This window comes from Dermacentor silvarum, chromosome 11, assembly GCF_013339745.2.
Source record: "Dermacentor silvarum isolate Dsil-2018 chromosome 11, BIME_Dsil_1.4, whole genome shotgun sequence".
NCBI classification, from domain to species: domain Eukaryota; kingdom Metazoa; phylum Arthropoda; class Arachnida; order Ixodida; family Ixodidae; genus Dermacentor; species Dermacentor silvarum.
In genome coordinates this window covers 58,291,772-58,313,327 of record NC_051164.1, presented here as the reverse complement: position 1 = coordinate 58,313,327, position 21,556 = coordinate 58,291,772, and the positions used below count along the sequence as shown (strand labels likewise).

The 21,556-nt window shown below is 44.8% G+C and overlaps 2 protein-coding genes across 2 annotated transcripts; one reads left to right on the top strand and one right to left on the bottom strand.

The window, feature by feature from the left end:
* Positions 1–721: 721 nt before the first annotated feature.
* On the top strand, positions 722–6,566 carry LOC125941312 (retinol dehydrogenase 12-like). The gene is made up of 4 exons (XM_049658319.1): positions 722–803; positions 1,765–2,049; positions 5,453–5,562; positions 6,136–6,566. The coding sequence occupies exons 1-4, from the start codon at positions 722–724 to the stop codon at positions 6,352–6,354; spliced, it is 696 nt and encodes a 231-aa protein (XP_049514276.1). The 3' UTR covers positions 6,355–6,566.
* A 41-nt stretch (positions 6,567–6,607) lies between these two features.
* LOC119433121 (retinol dehydrogenase 12-like) lies at positions 6,608–19,111 on the bottom strand. Its single transcript, XM_037700263.2, is given in 7 exon segments — positions 6,608–9,224; positions 9,476–9,588; positions 10,802–10,925; positions 10,927–10,985; positions 11,199–11,291; positions 13,557–13,793; positions 18,546–19,111. Coding segments are annotated over 7 exon segments (954 nt in total). The 5' UTR covers positions 18,703–19,111; the 3' UTR covers positions 6,608–9,053.
* Between the last annotated feature and the right edge of the window lie 2,445 nt (positions 19,112–21,556).

The window sequence follows — 21,556 nt, the reverse complement described above, 5'->3', positions numbered from 1 at the left end:
AACATATTTCAAACCTCCCGAGTGCACGACGCGAGAAGGCGAGCTTAACGCTCCACGGCTCGAGCTCTGCAAGACCTACGCCGTTTCATTACGCGCTCCACACTACTAAGCATTGCTCGCAAGCAGCGCTGCCGAGACGGCTGAGCCTAAAGCGCGCATACAGTCCGGCGTTTTCAACGTGTCATGCAGCGGCCGGTGCACTCAGATACGTCCAGTCGGTGACGTCAGTATGTCCGCAAATTTGGCCCCTGTATAGTGCAGCGCGTTTAATGTGGCCCGCATAGCATCGCGGTGATGAACGGTTGCCTCAGCGCATGCGCACACTGGCACGGTGACCTCGCGCTTTTTTTTTTTTTTTTGACCCGCCGTGGTTGCTTAGTGGCTATGATGTTGGGCTGCTAAGCACGAGGTCGCAGGATCAAATCCCGGCCACGGGGGCCGCATTTCGATGGGCGCGAAATGCAGAAAACACCCGTGTACTTATGTTTGGGTGCACGTTAAAGAACCCTAGGTGGTCCAAATCCGGAGTCCTCCCACTATGGCGCGCCTCATAATCAGATGGTGTTTTTGGCACGTAAAACCCCGTGATTTTTTGTTTGTTTGTTTGTGTGGCAAAGGCGCAAACTCCCTGCAATCTCTTCATTGCATCCGAAATGTAGGCCTGCTAGCCAAGCTAGCACGCGATTAACTCTAGCCTAACGTCTTTGGCGCGGGATAGGACATGTTGTGTGCCACACTGGCCCAGCTGGCCACACCACAGCAAGCCGAATGTCTCGAGTCAAGATGCCTGGAGACATTCCAGCGTAGCGCAATTACGCTCCAGCGTAGCGTAATTGCGCTGCGCGTGGCGCGCGCGCGCGTTACGCCGGACTGTGTCAGCGCCTGAGTGCTTGCAGCACGCAGACATTATTTCAAAGCTGTTTATTGCCTGTGTTTTGTGCCGAGCAGACAAGCAGAGTGCTCGTATTCGAAACCTGCGTTATAAACAACGGGCAGAAAAAGAAGGCACAGGACGAGCGCTGTGGCCTTTTCTCCGTCTTGCCGTCATTTTAGCGCTGATTTCAAACAAGCATCCTTAACTAACTTATTGAAATGCTAGAGACGACTGTGTCTGGTAGCGATTGGGCAAGGAGGACGAAAGGCGTGCAAGTGTAATGTAAGGACTTGTTTTCCTAGATTTAATTTCTTATAATATGCTGTTCACAACCCATCAATTCAATGGCGAAATGATGGTAACGCGATAAACAAGGACGAAAGGACAAGCGCGCAATATCAGTGACCATTCGTGCAGTTAGATGAAATTTCTAGAAGCATGGCTTGTCATGGTCGGGCGATATGGCCGTCTCGTCACACCTCGCCGCCTGCGCTGTTTACCACTAATATGTTAAAGCGAAGCTTTATATGGCTAGGCGAAATGAAAAAGCGTCTGTCCGTCATCTGTCCACAGAAAACTATCATCATCATCATTAGCTGAGAGCGTCGTCGTCTTCTTCAACAGATGGCTGCATTGCCGCTCATCTTTCGAGCGTAGAATTTCACTTCTATTCTGTCGTCGTAATGGGGAGGCCACGTTTACGGGGTATGAGCCATTGCTTAAGGAGGTATGAGCCATTTATTGTCTTACCCTGACGGACAGATTTAATTTCAAAGCAATTTTAATTTCGAAGAATCGCAAGCGGCAATGGCGGGCGAATGCTGCTAACCACGCCGCCGCACAACCTCGAGACATCGAACGTCTAATGTACACACTTACTCCTTTTTAAGGGTGCGAATTATTTTTCAGTGCACATAGCAACATCTGCAACAATAGGAACATTCAGTTTTTAGCAGGTCACTTTTTTTTTCTTCGCCCAGAGAAGCTGCGGAAGAGCGCGCCGAGCCGGATCGTGAATGTGTCATCGGACTCCCACTGCAGCGGTGACGTCTCGCAGCTGGAAGCGAAGGCGCGAGGAAGATGCACGCTGCGCACTCCCTTTTCGGTGTACTCCAACAGCAAGCTGGCAATGTCCCTCTACACCGTCGCGCTGGCCGACAAGCTCAAGAACACTGGTACGCGTTTGCGTTTTTTACAGTGAACGCCACTTATTCTAACGCACCCTTGCTCCCATACACAAAGAAGTTTACAACTTGAATTTAACACACGCGAAAACGTACCCGGTTCTTCTTAAGAATGTATGACCATGCTGTGCGCGTAGCCGCGAGCCTAATATATTCGCGAAAAAAATGTCGCCCCGGCCTGGAATGGAGACTGAACCGGCTGCGTTCGGGACGAGCGTTCTTTCCCAATGTTAAAGAGTTATGAACGAGAAGCGCCATTAGAGCACAGGCGGATGGATCATTCGTTCAGGACTCTGCCTGTATATGTGCCTGACCATCGGAATGGAAAATTAAGGTCGAAATGTCTCCGCTTCAGTTTCACGTCCAAGCCAAGGCACCGACCAGGTCAAGATGGCGTCACGGTTATTGCAACATTCCTTGCATTTGAGCCATTCGGAGGCAGGCAAATTGTCAAAAGTATCCACGTTGTATCTGTACCTGCTTCTGAGAGCGAGGTAGTTATTATTTATTAAAAAAACACAAATAACTCACACCGCCCAGGCGTTGTCAAAATGTATGACACCACAATAAGCTGATGATTGTGACAGTTACCAAGATTGAACTTCAATATTGCTACAGTAACAACTTTCTTGATATGTACATGGACGTTTTCAGCGGAAAGAAGACGAGTACAAAAGTAAAATACATGAAAACAGGACCAGCGCTGCTCTCATTAGTTTTCCTTTTGTCTTCACTTTGTTTTGCGTCAACTTTTGGTTACGATGAATCAAGTAGCCTATCCCAAGATTCTTTTATCACATTTTTTTCTTGCTCTCTGTTTCCTCATCTAGAACTGCGTCTATATGAAAGAGGCAGTAATATACATCGCATTATCCTTTATTGAAATTTTTTAGCTTCAAATTTATGTAAGCGCTGCTCCAATAAAAGCTGTCTCCGGCTCTTTTCTTGCTGGACTAAAGTGTCCCGTTAATTGCGCAGCTCATAAAGCTCTGCACAATATCCAGCTGCGACAATGCTAGCTAACTGTACGACTCGCCGCGTGGTACTTCGTGCATAGGCCCCTTTGTTAATGGCACCGTTGTGGCACAGCGAAGATTTCGAACGCGCATGGCTGCGTGGAAATGCGTCGCGCAGCGCTTGTTAAATCTCATTACGAACGTACGATTTCAAGTTCAACACGAACAAGCATATTCACAACAGCATCAAAGATTCTAACCCCAACTCACCCCTAGAAAATAAACGTATTTGCAACAAGCAATCAACCAGGTGATTGAAATGAAAAATACGGACAAATGCCTCTCAATAATCTTCATCGCAGAGCGACTACCGCCGCACAAAGTTGGAGAACTAGGAGATTATACAGCGAGAACAAAGTATTGGAACGCACAATGCAACGATAAAAATTACAGCATTAATTAACTGAGGGAATGCGTGCTGAGCTACTGCCGCAATTTTAGCGGCTATTTTACAAAACTATGCTAGTAGGAAGGTTATTCCACACTGAAATGGAGCGTCCAAACCCGCTACGGCGCTGCTGTAGGTGCGCGCGAATCACGCACTCCACATTTGGCGCGTATGCGACCAGGTTTCCTATCGCAAAAGACGGTTGCTAAAGAAAGAGGTAGGCACAGGGATGAAACAAGGGCTATTTGAAAACGATTACATTGTAGCTGAAAAGAGAGGCCTAGTTTAATTGTTGTTACGCTTGAGTAGCACTCATAATTGGCAGGAATAAAAATTATTGGCCCTATTTTAAATTTTGTTTATCCATTTGGCCCTTCTAGACTTACGGAAGCGCAGGCGGAGCAGCTAGTGGAAATTACCCTGACAAGGGCCGCGGAACGCAGTAACGAAGCAAGCACCCGCAGGACAGTGGCACGAAGCATAGGATGGCCAAATAAGCCAATCTCACTCATACACTCAGTCACCATTATTTTCACTTGGTGTGGACTCCCTCATACATGTACACTCATGCGCACTCACATTCGCCGGCACTCACTCATGTTAAGCAGCACTCGCATGCGTTCACAGTCGCTTCCACGGTTAACACTTAGGGACGACCCACTTGCATCGACTGCCACTCCTCCTGTTGGTACTCGCGTCCACTCAAACTGACCGCCCCGTTTCGTACTCACGTTAACTATAGTAGAGCACTGCACGGGTCGATTTTTTCAGCCCGGGCCCGGCCCGGGCCCGTTTTTACGTTGGGCGGCCCGCCCGAGCTCGATCAAAACTTTTATCGCGAGACCCGGGCCTGGCCCGGGCCCGGAAATAATCTGCGTTACCCGCCCGGCCCGCCACCCCTTTAAGTCAGGCTCGAGCCCGGCCCGAGCCCGACTCGAAACCTGCCCGAACGCGGTCCGAGACCAAAAAATAATGTTTTCAGAGTTGAGACACCCGAGAATAACTCGCTGCACATTACATGCACACCACCAGAAAGCCCGAGCCCGGCCCGAGCCCGCGTCAAAAAACCCGAGCCCGGCCCGGGCCCGAGTCAAAAAGCACACGCCGTGCCCGAGCCCGGCCCGAGCCCGTGAAAAAACTGTGCTACCCGGCCCGGCCCGGCCCGTGGGCCGGGCCGGGCTCGGGCTTTAGGGTAAGCCCGAGCCCGTGCAGTGCTCTAAACTATAGCACTCACTCCTGTTAAAACTTACGTTCGCTTAATATCACCGGCATTTTCTCCCACTCATGCTTACGTCCATTCACACATTTTGTCACTCACTCTGTTTCACGCCTTAGAATTGAGTGCGGATAAAGTATGAGTCAGTGTACTCGCGGCTGAGTATGCTGACCAACATGCTCGAAAGCATGCATTAGAATCGGAAACATGTTAAGGAGTTTTGATATAAGTGGACCAGATCGAAGAGACGTGCAGCTCGGGGAGTGCGTATCTCCGAGAAGCTAACCTTGGCATAACATAAAGCGAGCTTCGAAGGTGACCTCGTAATTACCCAAATTATCGCACGAGCGCCCCCCCCCCCCCCCCCCCCCCCCCGCTGCGGTAGAAGACGGAGGAAGTGCGGCGGAAGTGCGCAGTGACATCGACGAGCAGATATATAAATGATGAATCCTGAGACATCGCCGGTATACTGAGCATATGCGTGTGTTGAATAGCAAATTGTCGCGTCTCTTAAAGGCTATTGTTTGTTTTGAGTAAACATCAGCAGCAACACACATGTGGTTTTAAGCGACTGGAGGATTATTTTTACAATTGTGCACGTCACTTATACGAAGCAACATAACTGTCGGTGGAGGAGCGCTTTTACGTTCTGCCCGCACTGCGGCCGACTTGACACGTGATCAACAACACGTAGCCGAACGCGAAGGGTGATGCCTTAAAGATACTGCTCTCACATAGTTGTCGCGATTTCTTTCCGTTTGCTTACCTTTGCAGGCGTCACTGTAAACTCCCTAAATCCTGGCCTGGTGCAGACTCCCATAGCAAGCCATGGATCACTTTTGCGGAAACTGATTATTCAGGTTGGCTTGTTCATCAAAGGAAAGGTGATGACGCCCTTTTTGCTCTCTTGGCCTTGCATGCATTCGCGCCATGAGAATTTGTCTTTATGTCGGATACGTACGTTGCTGTTGGATATCTGGAAGTCTTTTCTTGGGGAATGTATCAGAATTTAAAAAAAAACAAATCTGCTGTTACAGATTGCGCAATGCCATCTTACGGGTGATCGGGTGATATACTTGAAAAGGTGTGTGTATTACTTATGGCGTGTCTGCTCAGAATCTCAACATGCAACAGAGTTAAATCTATATGACCTTGTCCAGATTACGGCTTCGTAGTTGAGGGCTTCATCTAAAATTTTGGATGAGTTGAGTGCAAATGATATGTGGGACCCAATGTTTCTTTGCAGCAATTGAGGTGAGTGCGCATAAAAGCAAAGTAAATGGTAATACATTGAGAGGTAAGTTACGCAATATCACTGCACATACCAAATTATAGAGGAAAGTACGAATCCCGCATTAATTGGTATACCGTGCCGTAATTTTTGAGTTAATGGCGTAGCCTAAAGCGCTGCTGAAAAGCCGTCTATACATCTCTCCTTATTAAAAAAAAACCTACAGACGGCCGTGCAAGGCGCACAGACAACCATACAACTGGCGGTGGACCCGGCGCTCGATAAGACCACGGGCGAATATTTCGAAGAATGCGTGCTCGCCGTCGAGCGCTACCGTAACCCGCTGCTCAAGGACCGGGCGCTGGCCGAGGATGTCCTTCGAGCTTCCGTCAAGCTTGTCGGATTTGACCAGCTGCGGCTGCAAACGGCCATCGGCAGCCCATGAGCGGATGCTGCTTCTCGTCGCACCTGTGGACTTTTGTTCTAAAATCGGGTGGCTCTTCAGTGGGCAGGATCAGCGTCACGTGTGCACCGTCGGTGAGACCCCTTCCTGCCGCGCGGGCAATAATAGCGATGGTTCCACATTCCCCGCCGCCCGCGTGTAGCTTTTGAACTGCTAAATGCGCTTTCACTCCAGACGTTGGACTGCAGTTAATTATCCTGTCGTTAACTATTGTTTCCTTTGATTTGATTTCATTTATTGAGTTTGTCTCGATACATTTCAATAAAGATACAGGAGGTAAAGGCGACTGGAACCTGGCGCATGCTCCTCTATCTGCAGTGTAAAATTTCACATTACATAGTTTACTGACTGAAAGTTCGCAGCACAGTGCAACGGAATTCGTTTTGTTCATTTTCCTTCAGAACAGCCAGTGTCACATCGCCATTCTTATAATAAGCACAAAAAAAAGAACTAATGGCTTCAAAAATGGAGTTTCTGCGCATAATACAAACACACATTAAGCATAAATATTTGCATTATACAAAGAAAATAAATGAATAACAATTCTTACAGTACAAATCTGCCATTCAAAAGTCATTATTTCAAAAGTTCTTGCTTTCAAATATCCTGGAGCTTGTTCTTAACAAACTACGCATCAAATTTAAATGTGCTCAAAATAATGTATTACCTTTTACGCGCTTATATAAGTTCTGCAGTGTACTTCAGTTCAATCATATTCCTATATGTCATAAAATATCAGCTTCTGTGTTTCATTATGGTGTCAGCCTTTGCAATGGTGCGCATTGCGTGTTATAAATTGCCCACTTATCCATCCGACGTTAATATTTCCCATAGGAGGATCATCATCATCGTCATCATCATCAGCCTATTCATGTCCACTGCAGGACGCGGCAGAGGGTGCTAAGAATCTCTAGGCCTTCCATAGGATACATGTGATCAAATCATCTTACAAATTTATAAGAGTGTAATTTCATTTTAGAAACTCGCAAAATCTATTTTAATATTCTCCTTTCTTCTGTTCGCAGTTCTTTCTTCAGCGTAAACTAAAGAAAAGGAACTTGAACGTAAATTTCAACCCATCTCCCTGATAAAATATGTAAGGCAAAGAATTGCCAGTGCCAGAGCATGGACCAACATTCTAATAATGATAATGTTCCAATAAGCTACAAGTAAAAATATTCTCAGAATCAGAAGCGATTAGCGAGACCGAACGTTTGTTTTACGTACTGTCTACGGTAACGTTAATTATTGTTCAAATGCTACTAGTCTGAGAACAAGATTGTTTTGGATTCGTGACATCTAAAACTGTTGAAACGGGCAGCGATATAAGGTTAAATGGGACCGTGTTTAGTCTGCATAAATTATGGGCGGTGCAACCAGTATGGCGGGACGTTAGGCTAGCAACACTACGTCGTATCTTTCGTCTTGTTGATGATCCGTCTTCCTAGTCTGTCTCGTGCCACCGTGACAATTGTATTGAAGAGGTCATTCTTTGTGTATGTTTGAGTAATGCCTATTTCTATTTGTGTAAGTCTTCATTGTACATTTAACAATGAAGACTCTATGGCTGCAGGTTCATATATTGCATTACCGCAATCATTGAAATGGTAGCAGTGAAGCTTCTGAATTATTGAGTAAATAAAACAAACTTTTTGTGCGTAGGATAGCCTCAATTATTCGGTTCTGTTTTTCCTCAAAAATATTTGGATGACATTTTCTCTATTGCTGAAGAGCTTAAAATTTAAAAATAGAAACCGCAGGTGGTTGTGCGCCAAGGTTGAGACAGTTGCTATGGAAGGACCCGAATGACACTTGCTAAAGAACACAAATAAACCTTTGTTTTACGTTTGTGGCAGGCCTTGTCCACGGCATGCTAGGCAGTTAAATAATTATTTTTAACAGTGTGATGCCCAACATCTCATTTTTGCTATGCTCATTTCGACAACTAAAAATTTAAATTTAAACGCAGGAAGCTTAGGCATAACAACTTTATTGATACGCTGGAGAAAGTTTTCAGTTGTAGATTTTTCAGCAAATCAAGTAGCAAATAATTACTATACTAATTAGATTTTTCTCATATTCTTTCTTTGTAGAAAGACCTTCAAACATCTCCATGCACAGGAATAAAGGTGATCATGTTGTTCTAACCATCTTTGATCGGGAATTGTCTTCGGATTTATAGACTAAACTGACTGGCTAACACTAAATACAAACAAAAAGATTAATATAGCTCTTGAGCAAGCTAGAAGACAAGACAAACACAAATGTGTCCGTGTGAAAGCATTTTACCCGAGGCCCCCGCGTTTACATCACATTCTTGTAACGCAGAAGATAAAGATTGGTGCAGCACGTCATCAATCAATCAATCAATCAATCAATCACTCAATGAATCGAATAAAAGACTTTGTCAGCGATGTACAGCACACGGCAATACAAGAATATAGTTGGACTGATAGCCACGATGTTAGTGTCCGGTTCCGTGTAGAATTAGTAATACATGTCAGACGCGGGGAAAACATGCGTGTAAACGTTTAGTATAGAGCTTATCTTGGGGTACAACTGAGTTCAAACAGCAAGCATTCGGGACAGAGTAACATGGAGATTTGGACACAGCCATGACACTTCTTTTTCGTCTCTTGCGCTTAACTTGGGGACACTGTGAAGTGGGTGCTGTAAGCCTTTCAAAAGATTCCAGTCATGGTCTCCGACGCCTCCCAGAGCATGCGCGCATGTTCCGGGTTCGTCGCCCAGCGAGGAGCCCATGACTGCTTGCAGTCGGAGAACATCTTGCCACTGACGCTCTCCTCCGAGACGGCCAGGTGCACCGACGTCTGCGCACCTTCCTCGACGCTCTGCAGCGGCGGACGGAAACACGTTCGTCAGCGGCGCTAACAGGCTGCATGGCGCCATCGCGGCGGCTCGCTTAATTGTTACATTATATTTGAGTTACAGCGCAAAAAAACTGGACATCAATAAGGGAACGAAGAGAGCCCCCTTTTCATTAATCTTGTGTGTGCCACTTCTCAAGAGCAAACCGGTAAATGCTGCGCACATATGACGCAAATAACTGTACATTCTGCGCACGAAGGCAAGTGGTTTGTACCTTTCCAAAGTTTACCACGATGAATTGTAGCAATCTTGAGTGAAAATCTGCTCCTCCACGATCGGCTAGGTGCGTCTTCACTATTCCTGGATGGCAGCAGTTTGCTGTCACACCTGCAACGATGTGGTTAAACTCCTGCAACTGAGATTGTGGTAACAATTCAAAACTTTAACACAGACCGCACGACGCCCTAATTCCGTTGAAACCAGACAATTAACAAAGACAGACAATGTTCAAGCAAGAATTTCGGTGTCCAGCTTGCTTATATGGATAACTTGAAGGGCGCGTCAATCGTTTTTCAAGGACCTCCTATTACAGCGCAATAGAAAACCATTCGAAGTGTCTAAACATGCAGTGGTTTCTCTTGAAACCAAGCAGAAATCTTTACGAGAGGACTTTTCGATCTGCGTAGCCTCCAGTTAAAACTACGTATACGGAAGCCCCCAACACTGATTACTGATGCGATGAAAATGTCATGTCGGTAAAAGCGAGAAACTCGAAGCGCATCGGGTTTCTACAAGAATGTTTACTTTGCTTAAAACACTGAAATTATGACTCAATTACTTGCCCTCAGCACGTAATCAGTTGCATAAGTATTTTTTTTCACGTGTTGCCTCGAGGCAGAGCTGAGTAGTCAACCCGAGCCTTCCGTGCAATGGTCAAGCAGGTACACTGTGCAAAGTAGTTTGTTCTTACAAAACCCAACATTTAACATTCAACTGATGTGGCAATTCTCAGTTTTTATCACTTCTGTATGTGACTCTATTCTTTCTTCTATTGCAAGTTTTCTGTTTGTATAACACATGCTTTAAACCAAATTTATCGAATACTGTCGCGGCGCTACCACTGTTAAAATGCAATCTTTAAAGAGAGTTCATCTTGTAACTGCAGCGCGCACACGAGAAACGAGGACAGAAAGGTGAAAGTGACAGACAGGCGCTGTCACCTTTTTGTCCTCGTTTCTCCGTGTGCGCGCTGCAGTTACAAGATGAATAGATACCAACTCGCCCAACTTTCAGTACTTTTGCAATTTAAAGAGAGTCCTTATGTCCATATATGTCTTAATGTAGGTTTTGGTTTCTAAATAAAGCAAAAAATAAGTTCGTCACTACATATATAAATATTATAATCAATATCAAAAGAGAAATTTGTTTTTATCTTGTGCTGCTCTTTTTTGTTTATGTGCGTCTGCTTGCGTGCGCAATCATTACCTTGTTTTGGAAAAGTAGGTAAATATGCGTCTTCACTATTCCTGGCAAAATTCTTCTTTGCACGAAAATAGACACACCTACTTTTGAATGGATTAGGCATGTCATTGCCGCTTACCCGTCCCTGCAAGTCTCCGGGCGAGTTCCACCGTGAACAGCATGTTGTACAGCTTTGTGCTGCTGTATATGCGATTTTGTTTGTACCGTTTGAAGCCGATATTGTCCACTTCAAACCTTCCGAACCACTTGTGCCATGGAGCCCACGTTTATGATGCGGCTTGGCGCACTCTTTTTGAGAAGGTCTGGAAAGGGTAAATGAAACTTCATGCGACATCCAGTAATCGACGAACTTTAATGGAAGCAGGAGATCGTCGCAGCCGTGTACCTCACAGACACAATTTTGATACTACTAGATGTCAGCTTGCTACGAGCAGGCTTTCATCGTCCTTTTTCAGCTGATTGTAAAGTGCGAAGCTGAACAAAAAAATATTCCGATACCCATAACTGGAACTTACCGATAAGAAGATTCGTCAGCAAGAAGTGGCCCAAATGATTAGCCTGAAAGGTCATCTCAAACCCATCCTCGGTTTCGGTCCTCTCAGGTGGAGCTGCAGGTATGAATTACATTTTGGGTTATTGAATACTGCATATGCATTAGGAAAACATTCTAGGACACTTCGTCATGTTTCATATCATCATCATCATCATCAGCCTATATTTTATGTCCACTCCAGGACGAAGGCCTCTCCCTGCGCTCTCCAATTACCCCTGTCTTGCGCTAGCGTATTCCAACTATTCGTCATGTTTACTCTGCGGCTATTGTCACATTATGTCTGCCTGTAAGCGCTTCGCTTCGTAGCTGCTCTGTTATGCATCGAAATGAGCCACTATATAGTGCGCAAGAGAATGTTCCGAAATGCAGGATCAAATCAGAACCATATGGTTCTTGTTGTAAGGAACAGTGCAAAGGCTGAGCAAAGTAGGCTATCACAGAACCATTCCAGTGTTAAGGCGCATTACGTTATCAAGATTACCCATCAGCAGCGGCCTGAATGCACTGCAAAGATTAGCGCAGGTATGAAACCATCCTCGTGCGCTCTGTGCGGATGTAACATGCGCGTCTGCCACAGCAATGAACTTGTACCATTTCATTGCTTTAATGTTACAAACAAACGTTACTGCTAAGCAGGCAAACATTATTCAGTGTCGTGAGTGCTACGATATACTCAAGCAGTGTTGTGAAATAAAATGCAGGAAAAACGTGTTAATTTGAGCTACCTGTGAATGTAAAACGTTGAACAGCTCAAACGAAATGTTCAGGCTAGCACGCAACATAACTGAGCAACAAAGTACAAAGAAAGCAAGAAGCCGCTCAAAATATTATTAACAAACCGTAAATAAAATAATCTGTTAGTCCTATGGCGGGTAATGATTACAGCGTTATAGTCCCGCATGATAATTCCAGTGCAAAACTTTGTTTTTCACTTACCCTTCGTCAAGTGCGGGGTAGCAAACGAGAAGCTCCTCTGGTTAACTACTCTGCCTTTCCCACCCTATTTCTCTCTCTCTTTCTCACAAGGGTTAAGGCATTTTTCTGACTGTCAAACAGCCGTCTCAAGTACATTTTCGCTCTGCCTGCATCGCAGTTTTCCCAGCGCTGTCACAGCCTCTAGCGAAAGCGTGAGTATCCACGTCCCTGCAAAAAAGACTGGCCGCGTTAGCCGTAGCTGAGTGGACACCCCCCCCCCCCCCCCCTGCCCCCAAGGTACTGAATCATACCAGCTGTAGTAATTCCGTGGGTGAATCTGGTGATTTGTGTTCGTTGTATATGCACCTACATGTTTCCATCTGCACAGCCTCTACTTTCTGGATCAGTAGCTTAGTGTACGGAAACGAAACTGCGCCAGCCTATTCCAGAGTAGACCTGACGAATGTTGCGTGCCCTAAATGTTTGGTTTGATGTGGTGGCTGCGTACGACTTTTGTTATTAAAGAAGAGCTGTTTTAGTGCGGCTGATGTCCTTCAGACGGGACGCACAGCATATCACACAGACAAGAACTCTAGCAAAATGTAACGCCTGCACGTCTTCCTATCCATCCGTCTATTGCAGTATATAAAAGCTTCCCTCTTCGTTGCTCACCTTATACCCGGTGTTTCAGCGAACACTCAAAAATTTTAAAGGTTGTGTGGCGGATAGCAGTGCAATTCTAATTCATGAGCTGGTCTTCTCGAAGAGGCGGACATCCCTAACAGAAAAGAAAATGAAATGCAGAATCGACTAATTACTAGATTGACCGTAATTAAGTTTATAACTAGTTACCTAAACGCCCATAATGCAAATTACAAGTTCTGGCCGTGGAGTTCGCAATCACTTGGAAAGAATTCTCTGGCTGACACCAGTTTCGAGATATTGATTCCCGAACTTTGTGGAGAAATACATTGGCGTTCCAGTTAATTTGTGCTTCAGTGTATAAAATAACGTTATAAAATAAGAAAGTAACTGGAACGCCAATACATTTCTCCACAAAGTTCGGGAATTACCATCTCGAAACTAGTGTCACCCTGATAATTTGTTTCAAGTAGATGAGCCTTGCGGACACCCCGGCTAGAATTTGTAAATTGCGATATGGGCCATAGGTATTGAGTTAAAAACTAAATTAGTCATTTCTTTGTGATTTTGTCTATTATGCATTTCCATTTTTTTGCGAAAGTAATGCCCGCTTCTTCGAGTAGACCAGCTCGCGAAATAGAATTGTGCTGTCTGCCACAGGCAAGCTTCAAACTTTTTTGAAAGTGTTCGCTGAAACACCCTGTATAACGAACAAACAAGTGCACTAAAACCTGCGCGACCACGGATGCGCCGGCGCACTCACGCAGCGTGCCGGCGTTGTTGATGAGCACGTCGAGGCGCTCTTCCTGAGCCAACACTTGGTGCGCGAACTGCCTGACGGACGCCAAGGAGCACAGGTCGAGCTGCATGCACGCCGGCCGCACGCCGGTGTCGTCCTCGATCTCGTCGGCTGTGGCGCGGGCCTTGGCTTCGTCCCTGCAGGCCAGGATGACGCGCGCGTTGCGCCGGCACAGCTCGCGGGCCGTCGCTTTGCCGATGCCTGAGAGTGAAATAAATAAATAAATAAAGTGAAATGTGCATTGTTTGCCAAGAGTGGGCCGCATAATGACCGCTTTAAGCAAAATAAGCTACAAAAGACAGGCAGAATAAGTTATCCATATTCAACGCACATCGCGGATTCTATAGTGTGAAGCGAAGCATTAGTGAAGCAGTTAAATAAATGCCTTAGAACTAAATCCGATGCATAAAATTGCGTTTATTTTCATTCTATGCAAATGGTAAGCTAATGCAATGTTTATGCGTTCAACAGTGTTTCGAGTAAATGTTGCGGTTCGAGGCAAAGTGAAGATTATGTCGCCCCTGCTCACCGCGGCACCAAATTTAGGTGAATTATATTGAAAATTGCTAAGCTCGCTTTGTGCGGCCTTAGTTGTAATGGTAGTTACAATGAAAAAGGCGGGGGAAAAGTCGTTTCTAGTCCTTGAAAAGTGTTTGAGAAACAGGGAAGGAAAATGGGGTACTATAACATCACTTCTTTTAACGCGAAGTGAACTTCTGTTTGCAAAGAAACTTTGGGAATCACGATTCCATGACACCTGTTCTTGTGTGTTTAGCAGACCACAAGAAAATTATTATCGGCAATGAAGAGAATACGAAAACTTCACCCTATTCAGTGGCATTTGAGCTTACATGTATGCCACTTCCAGAATAAGCTTAGACAGAAAGACAGCAGCGTGGAATAGAGGACAAACGGGGGTGGCCAATCATTACAGTTGAGATTAAAAAAAAACAATGGGTGGGGCACGTTATGTAATGCACAGGGCAGATAGCCGGTGGTTCATTAGAGTTACAGAATGGGTGCCTACATAATGAAAGGGCAGTCGGAGACCGCTGAGAACTAGGTGGTGTGGTGAAATCAGGAAATTCTAAAGCATAAGATGGTGCCAGTTGGAGATAGACTGGAGTGATTGGCGTTCACCGGGAGAGGCCTTCGTCGTACAGTAGGCGTAAGATAGGCTTATAATGCTGATAATGATGATGACAAAAACTATGACGATGACAACACACATGCGGTAGCTTCTCGATGATTTTCAAGTTTTCTTTTTCATTGAACAGCCTATTATTGAATTTCAGCAATGGGTTCAAAGGGCTCATGTAGAACGGATTGACCCGCCGGTGTGGCTCAGTCAGCTAAGGCGTTGCGCTGCTGAGCACGAGATCGCGGGATCGAATCCCGGCCGCGGCAGCCGTATATTTCGATGGAGGCGAAATGCAAAAACGAACACGTGCTTGCGGCGTAGTGCACGTTAAAGAACCCCAGGCGGTCAAAATTAATCCGGAGCCCTCCACTACGGCGTGCCTCATAATCAGAACTGGTTTTGGCACATTAAACCCCAGAAATAAGAAGAGGAAACGTAGAACGGATTGTTTGTCGTGTATACGTAGACGCACTCAATGATCAGTAGTACCTTTTTCCGTAAGAGCTACACGAGCACTCTTGAGATAATTGCAGATGGAAACACACTGTGCTTGTTAACTAGACCATTCCGGAGCATTTCCTGATTTAGTATTCTGCGTAATGATTCAGTTCCTGGTGTGGGAAGCATCCCTCATAAAGCGCGATATATGTTTTGGTGCAAATTCCGGGCGGCGAAACTGAGCAACCATCATTGGATAAATTATTCTAATAAATGCCACCAGCATCACTAGACATTCCCACACAGGTAGATGCTGGGTTACGACGTGCAGTGTTGTCGAATTTTGCCATGTGTCCTAACAATAGACAAAGGAGTCGCCAACTATCCGCAAAATCTTGCTGCAATGACGCTAAAATATTGTCACCTTCAAGCAAAATAGGTGCTTGGAACACTATACAAGCTAACGTGGCGTATATTATCTGCTGACGCGTTTCACATTGGACCAGTGTCCGTGCAAATGCATGAGAATTAACCATCAGTAAACTCACCGGTAGGGTGTAGAGGTCACAAATAAATGATTGATGCCAGTGAAATTCTGCGTTTGTTATGAAATTGTAAGGTTGCGAATCCAGCACGATTAAAAAAATCACTAGGAACATTACTTTCCAAACAGGAAAAGGCACTTCATCCACATTATTTCTGCAGATCCTGTAGTTTTCAGGGCTCGTGAAAGGAGAAATAAATTCTTCCACATGCGCTTAGTCGCATGTCGTTAACACGGCCAGGACATTTCCGCCATCTTTATAGAAGTAAAACACTAAGCTGCAGCCCTTGATCATTAAAAGATCCGCGCAATACTGATTTGTCCGAAGGCTGTGAGAAACGGAAGCGGTGCGTTGAGATTAGTGTGAACGAGCCTAGCCGCTCCGGTATATATACAGTTGAACTGTTTTATTATTCAACTGCTGCTTCTAAGCTTCACCATCAAATTTCTTGCATCAAGCACCCATAATATATTTAATGTATTGCTGTGCTTGCGTACGTTTAAAAATTGAACGTATTTAGTGAAACTGCAGAACCCGCACCTTCTACCTGTGAAATATGAAGCAGCATGTCTGTATGAGTGGTCTTTCATTCCCATACATAATGTTTTAAATGAAGTACCACAAGGGTCGTTGCTCGGGCCGGTTTTATTTTCTCTGTACGTTAATGATTTACCGCTGTTTTCGAATACAGCGAAAACCATAATTTATGCCGACGACATGGCTCTTATATTGTTGTGCTAACGAAGGATTAAGCACTGGAGAACAAATTAAGGACCACACAAAGAGCGATGGAAAGAAAAGTGTTAGGCCTAACGTTAAGAGATAGGAAGACAGCGGTGCGGATCAGAGAACAAACGCGGATAACCGATATTCTAGTTGACATTAAGTGGAAAGTTTGACCTGGGGAGGCTATGTAATGCGTAGGATGGTTAACCGGTGGACGATTAGAGTTACAGAATGAATATACCAAGAGAAAGGGAGCGCCGTCCAGGATGGCAGAAAACTAGGTGGGGTGTTGAAGTTAGGAAATTTGAAGGCCCAAGTTGGAATCAGCTAGCGCAAACAGGGGTAATGAAGATCGCAGGGACAGGCTTTCGTCCTGCAGTGGACATAAATATAGGCTGATGATGGTGATGATGACTATTTACAATGTATATTTACAAAAGACAACTGCAGCGCTGGCCAGTTTAGCCGACAGCTCGAGAGCAAGGAGCAGTTCGTCGTCTTCGTCGGGGTGCCCGCGCGCATCGTCCACAACAAACACGCAATACGCATGTATCATTGTCCCCGGCGGCAAAATCACCGTCCCGGTGCGTCTAAATATCGGCGGTAACAGGAGAGTAATACGGTTTTAGGCATGCGACATGCACAACGTCAGTGCAATTCGGGGCAGATGAGGCGCTGGTACTGACTGGGGCGATTTTATAAGTAACTGGAGTCACAGTACGCAGCACTCGACGTGGGCCTGTGTACCGAGACAATATTACGAGTAATTACATTCTAGGAAGCAAGTTTTACACTAAGAAGCGAGCTACCGCGCCTGAAATCCGGTTGAATATACTAAACTAGTACCGAACACTACCAACACTAAATACACAGTGCTTCCGTTCTGCATACCAATGTATCGGCGCAAGGATTCTCGCAAATTGGCAATAATAACAGCATTATGGAGATAAAATATTTATTGTTTACATTAGACTATAGTCTGAACTGGAAATTACACAATAGTAACGTCTCCTCAAAGTTAGCATCTATGTGGTTTGCGTTACTTAGGACAAGGACTGAGTTTTAAATCTCTGTCTTAATAATTATCTAGTACTCTATACTCCATTGTCATTTAACCTATCGTTGCTTCTACATTTAGGTCATACCTGCAACTGATCATTCGCCTCCAAAAAAGAGCCTTGCGGATTACGACATTCTCTAACATATACAATGGAAGCAGACCTCTTATTCAAGAACTCCGCATACTACCATTTCCACTTGTATTTCATTTAAAGGTGTAATGCCCCATTCATAGCATCGTAAACAACTACCCACTGACAATAAGCCTGTTTATTATACCAGCCTCTAGCACTAGATATGTGGACAACCTAAATTTCAATCTCCCTGCCACTCCTAATGTCTACGGCCAATGGTTGTTGCAATTTATTGTGCGAAAATTGGAAATGCATGGCCACTTGACACTAAATTAGCTAAAATTTTTGTACTTGCAGTGAAACATCTTTTTCTCGGCAAGGGTATATTTCCATATCTACTATAGTTTTCATCGTGCTTGTTTCTATGAGCTCTTAATCTTCATCATTTCTAATAAGATTAGCTGCGAATGTATGGAAGTAGTGGCCTCCACTAGCTTAGGCTTTTGGCCCAACAGCTTTGTGATGTACTGTTTTTTATGAAATCAATAATCTTGCACGCCTAAAAAAGACCCATTCAAATCGGTTTCGCAATGAATTTATAGAAACATGTATTCTGTGACCGTAATGTGAAACCTGTAAGGGCCAGTTATGTGATGGCAGCTGTTGCTCCATCATGATCCCATTGCCCACGCACCGTAAAGCCAATTTCAGCTACTTGTATACTTTTGCAATAATAAAGTACGGTCTAAAAGTAATTTTTCAAGCAGCTTTCCTAATTTTCAAGTCACTCACATGTCACTGATTGTACTGTCAAAGGTCGCCGGTCACTAAATAGGAAAAAATGGTCGCTAGACAGACACTTAAGGCGCTTATTTGGCTACGAATTGCCAAAACGAAAACACGTGATGGCGCCCAGCCATAACATTTATGCGTTCTACGCGAAACAAAAGGTTGACAAAGATGGGCTTACCGGAGCTAGCTCCCGTGATGATCACTGTTTTTCCAGACATGTCCCGGGTAGACGTGCACTGGCCAACCGTCCGTGAGTTCAATATTCTCACCAGCGTCAGAAGAAGGACAGCCAACAATGCAAGGCACAATGAAATCCACAGCATGTGAGGAAGCATGCTTGTTCCTCACTCTTCACTGCAGAAACCTTGGTCGGATGCTGTGAAAAATACGGTTGATCGTCGTTATGTTAATTGGGCTTGACACAACCAAAATGGGACCAGGGCTTCCGCTTACGCTGGCGATATGCGGCCATACCAGTGGAAACTTAATCTCAGGAACATCTTGCTGTGAACGTCGCGATCAACATCATGTGAAGCTGCGTTCTTGTTACGTTGCATGCTACGCTGCACACATGATAGTGGTTTTCTTGAAAACTGGTGCAATACTCCAGCAAACGCCTACAATAACCGATTAAAAACAACAACCTGAAAGCTACTCACAAGTAAGGAACCCGAGGGCGACTGCATTGTAGCATTGTACCTATGCGCTTTTGCGGCGACAAATGACGATGCCCTTTGACAACTCCCTGTGTATCGGGTTCGTTTATCTGCCGCTGTGATAAGCGTGCTGTTGATTTTGCCAGATAATTTGACATAGGTGCTCGTGCTACCTTGCATTTGATGAGGAAGACCGGTTGTGAGAAGGCCTGGCGCTCAGCGTGGTGTCAGTTTGCGATAACACAGCCCTCACTGTAGTCAATATCTCGCTTTGTTTACCAATGCGACGGTGGAGATAACATGTCTTTACCTTTATCGCTCTGAAGAGCAGTCCCTTGGGGATAAAATAAGGCTCGAGCACGTTTGTAACATATAGAACGAAAACAGAAGTGAGCTAGTGTGAGTATTAAGCGCAGCCAGGGAACTGCATTTGGTAGGTTATAGGTAGAGGGTCCACGCTATACAAAGCTAAAGCCACGAAAAACTTTAGACATTTGGGCCTGCTGGATTTATATATGGCTAAGGTGCGGGGTAGGTACATAAAAGGATGCAAAGGGAGAAAAGCACTTTCGTTTCTGCACCGCTTTTCTCGAGTGCACAACTGATATGCGTACCGAGAGTTGTTGGCTAACCGCGCAAAGGGAGCGTTATCTAGTTGTCCATCGCCAAAGCGTGCTAAATACTCCATTGAAACTGCATGTAATTCAATGTCAAACCACTCAGAATAGGGCAGCACCTGGTTTGCTCCACGCTGAACCAGAAGTAACGCGAGCACTGCGCAAACAGTCATGATAAAGATTGTACGTGAAAGTTGTGCTGCTAGAACGGCCCAGTAACACATTATTATTATTATTATTATTATTATTATTATTATTATTATTATTATTATTATTATTATTATTATTATTATTATTATTATTATTATTATTATTATTATTGCGAGAAATTCCCAAATGATCAAAGTGGTGTGTAATCTGGACATTTCATACCAAAACGTTCGTGGACATCGCACCAAAGCACGTGAATTTTTCGCCAATGTTATTTCGTCTTCCTTTCCTATATTTGTTATTTCTGAAACATGGCTCTGAAGTCAAATTTCCACTTCAGATTTTTTCCACCACATTACAACGTCTTTCGCAGTGACCGGGACTTCAGTGGAGTGAAAAAAAAAAAGCCGGCAGATCCCACACCCTGTTGGACTCGGTGTTATGCGAAGCAGTGTGCGGGGAGCCTACCAATTTAACGAAACGACCATGAGAGAACCAAGACGTAGGCGGCTCTTTCATGAACTACATGACACGCATGTCATGACATTCATGTCATGAGTCCTCAAGAGTCCTTTAGCCACACCTAAGAGACCTTAGGGCGAAAGCCTTAGTCATGCTCATGACTTTGACTTCTACCATCATGCTTTAGTGTTCCCTTCACTTAGTACCCACGTCAGAACCCATTTCAGTGGCTTTTGAATGTGTGTGGTTTAATGGCGCAAGGGCCAGGTATGGCCAAAGAGTGCCATGCCAGTGTTTGTTAGTTCGCAGTAAAGTGATGAATTCTGAGAAGTAGATGTGACAGGGCTGTAAAGGGGCCTAAAATAGTCGCTGTAAAGTGCGTAAAATCAACATGTCATAAGATAATGCCAATGACTAGTGACGCGTACTATTAACATAAAAAAATCATTGCTAAAGTATGATATCATATACAAAATATGTAAGATATAAAAATTGGCAAAAAGCACGTCTACCTGAACAGGGCCCTTGAAACACAAGGACCTGGAGGTATGTGCTACACAGAACTACTATCACAGCGGCATCCTCTGGAGAGAGGATGCGCTACGAATGTATTGGGCTAATATCATGTAGCACAACATCGTTCAGGAAACCGAGGACTGCTTTTGCGTTAAAAAGCGGTTCTTCACCAATAAACATCATAGGATGAAGAGGGATATGATAGTGGTATGCTACATGGAAATGTTTCCTTCTCTCCGCTTCGGCATCCTGACACTCCAGGAGGAGATTGAAGAAGGTCAGCCTCTCACCACATCTACCGCAGGTTGGTGGTTCATCGCCAGTCAGCAAAAAACTGGGGGTGCCATATGTATGTCCTATTCTGAGCGGACAGTATAGGACCTCAGTTCGTCGTGTTTTTGATGCAGAGGACCAGAAACTTAACTGTGGCTTAATTAGGTGAAGCTTATTATTTGTTTAAGCGTCCCACAGGTGCTGCCAGTGGCCTTGCAGTTTCATTCGCAAAAAAGGCTTCATATCTGCGGAGGGAATAGCAGCGGCAGGATTAATAGGTTGCGATGTAGTTTATGTGGCCAACTGGTCTGCTAGCACGTTGCCCTCGATGCCGCTATGGCCAGGCACCCAGCATATAATGACATGCTGGTTTGATATATACGCTCTGCATAGAGTGGAATAGAGCTCAGTGAGCACAGGATTTTTGTGTTTGCAGAGTGACATCAGGGCTTTCACGACGCTTAGGGAGTCTGTAAATACAATTGCTTTTTGAAGTTTTCATTTCCTTATATGAT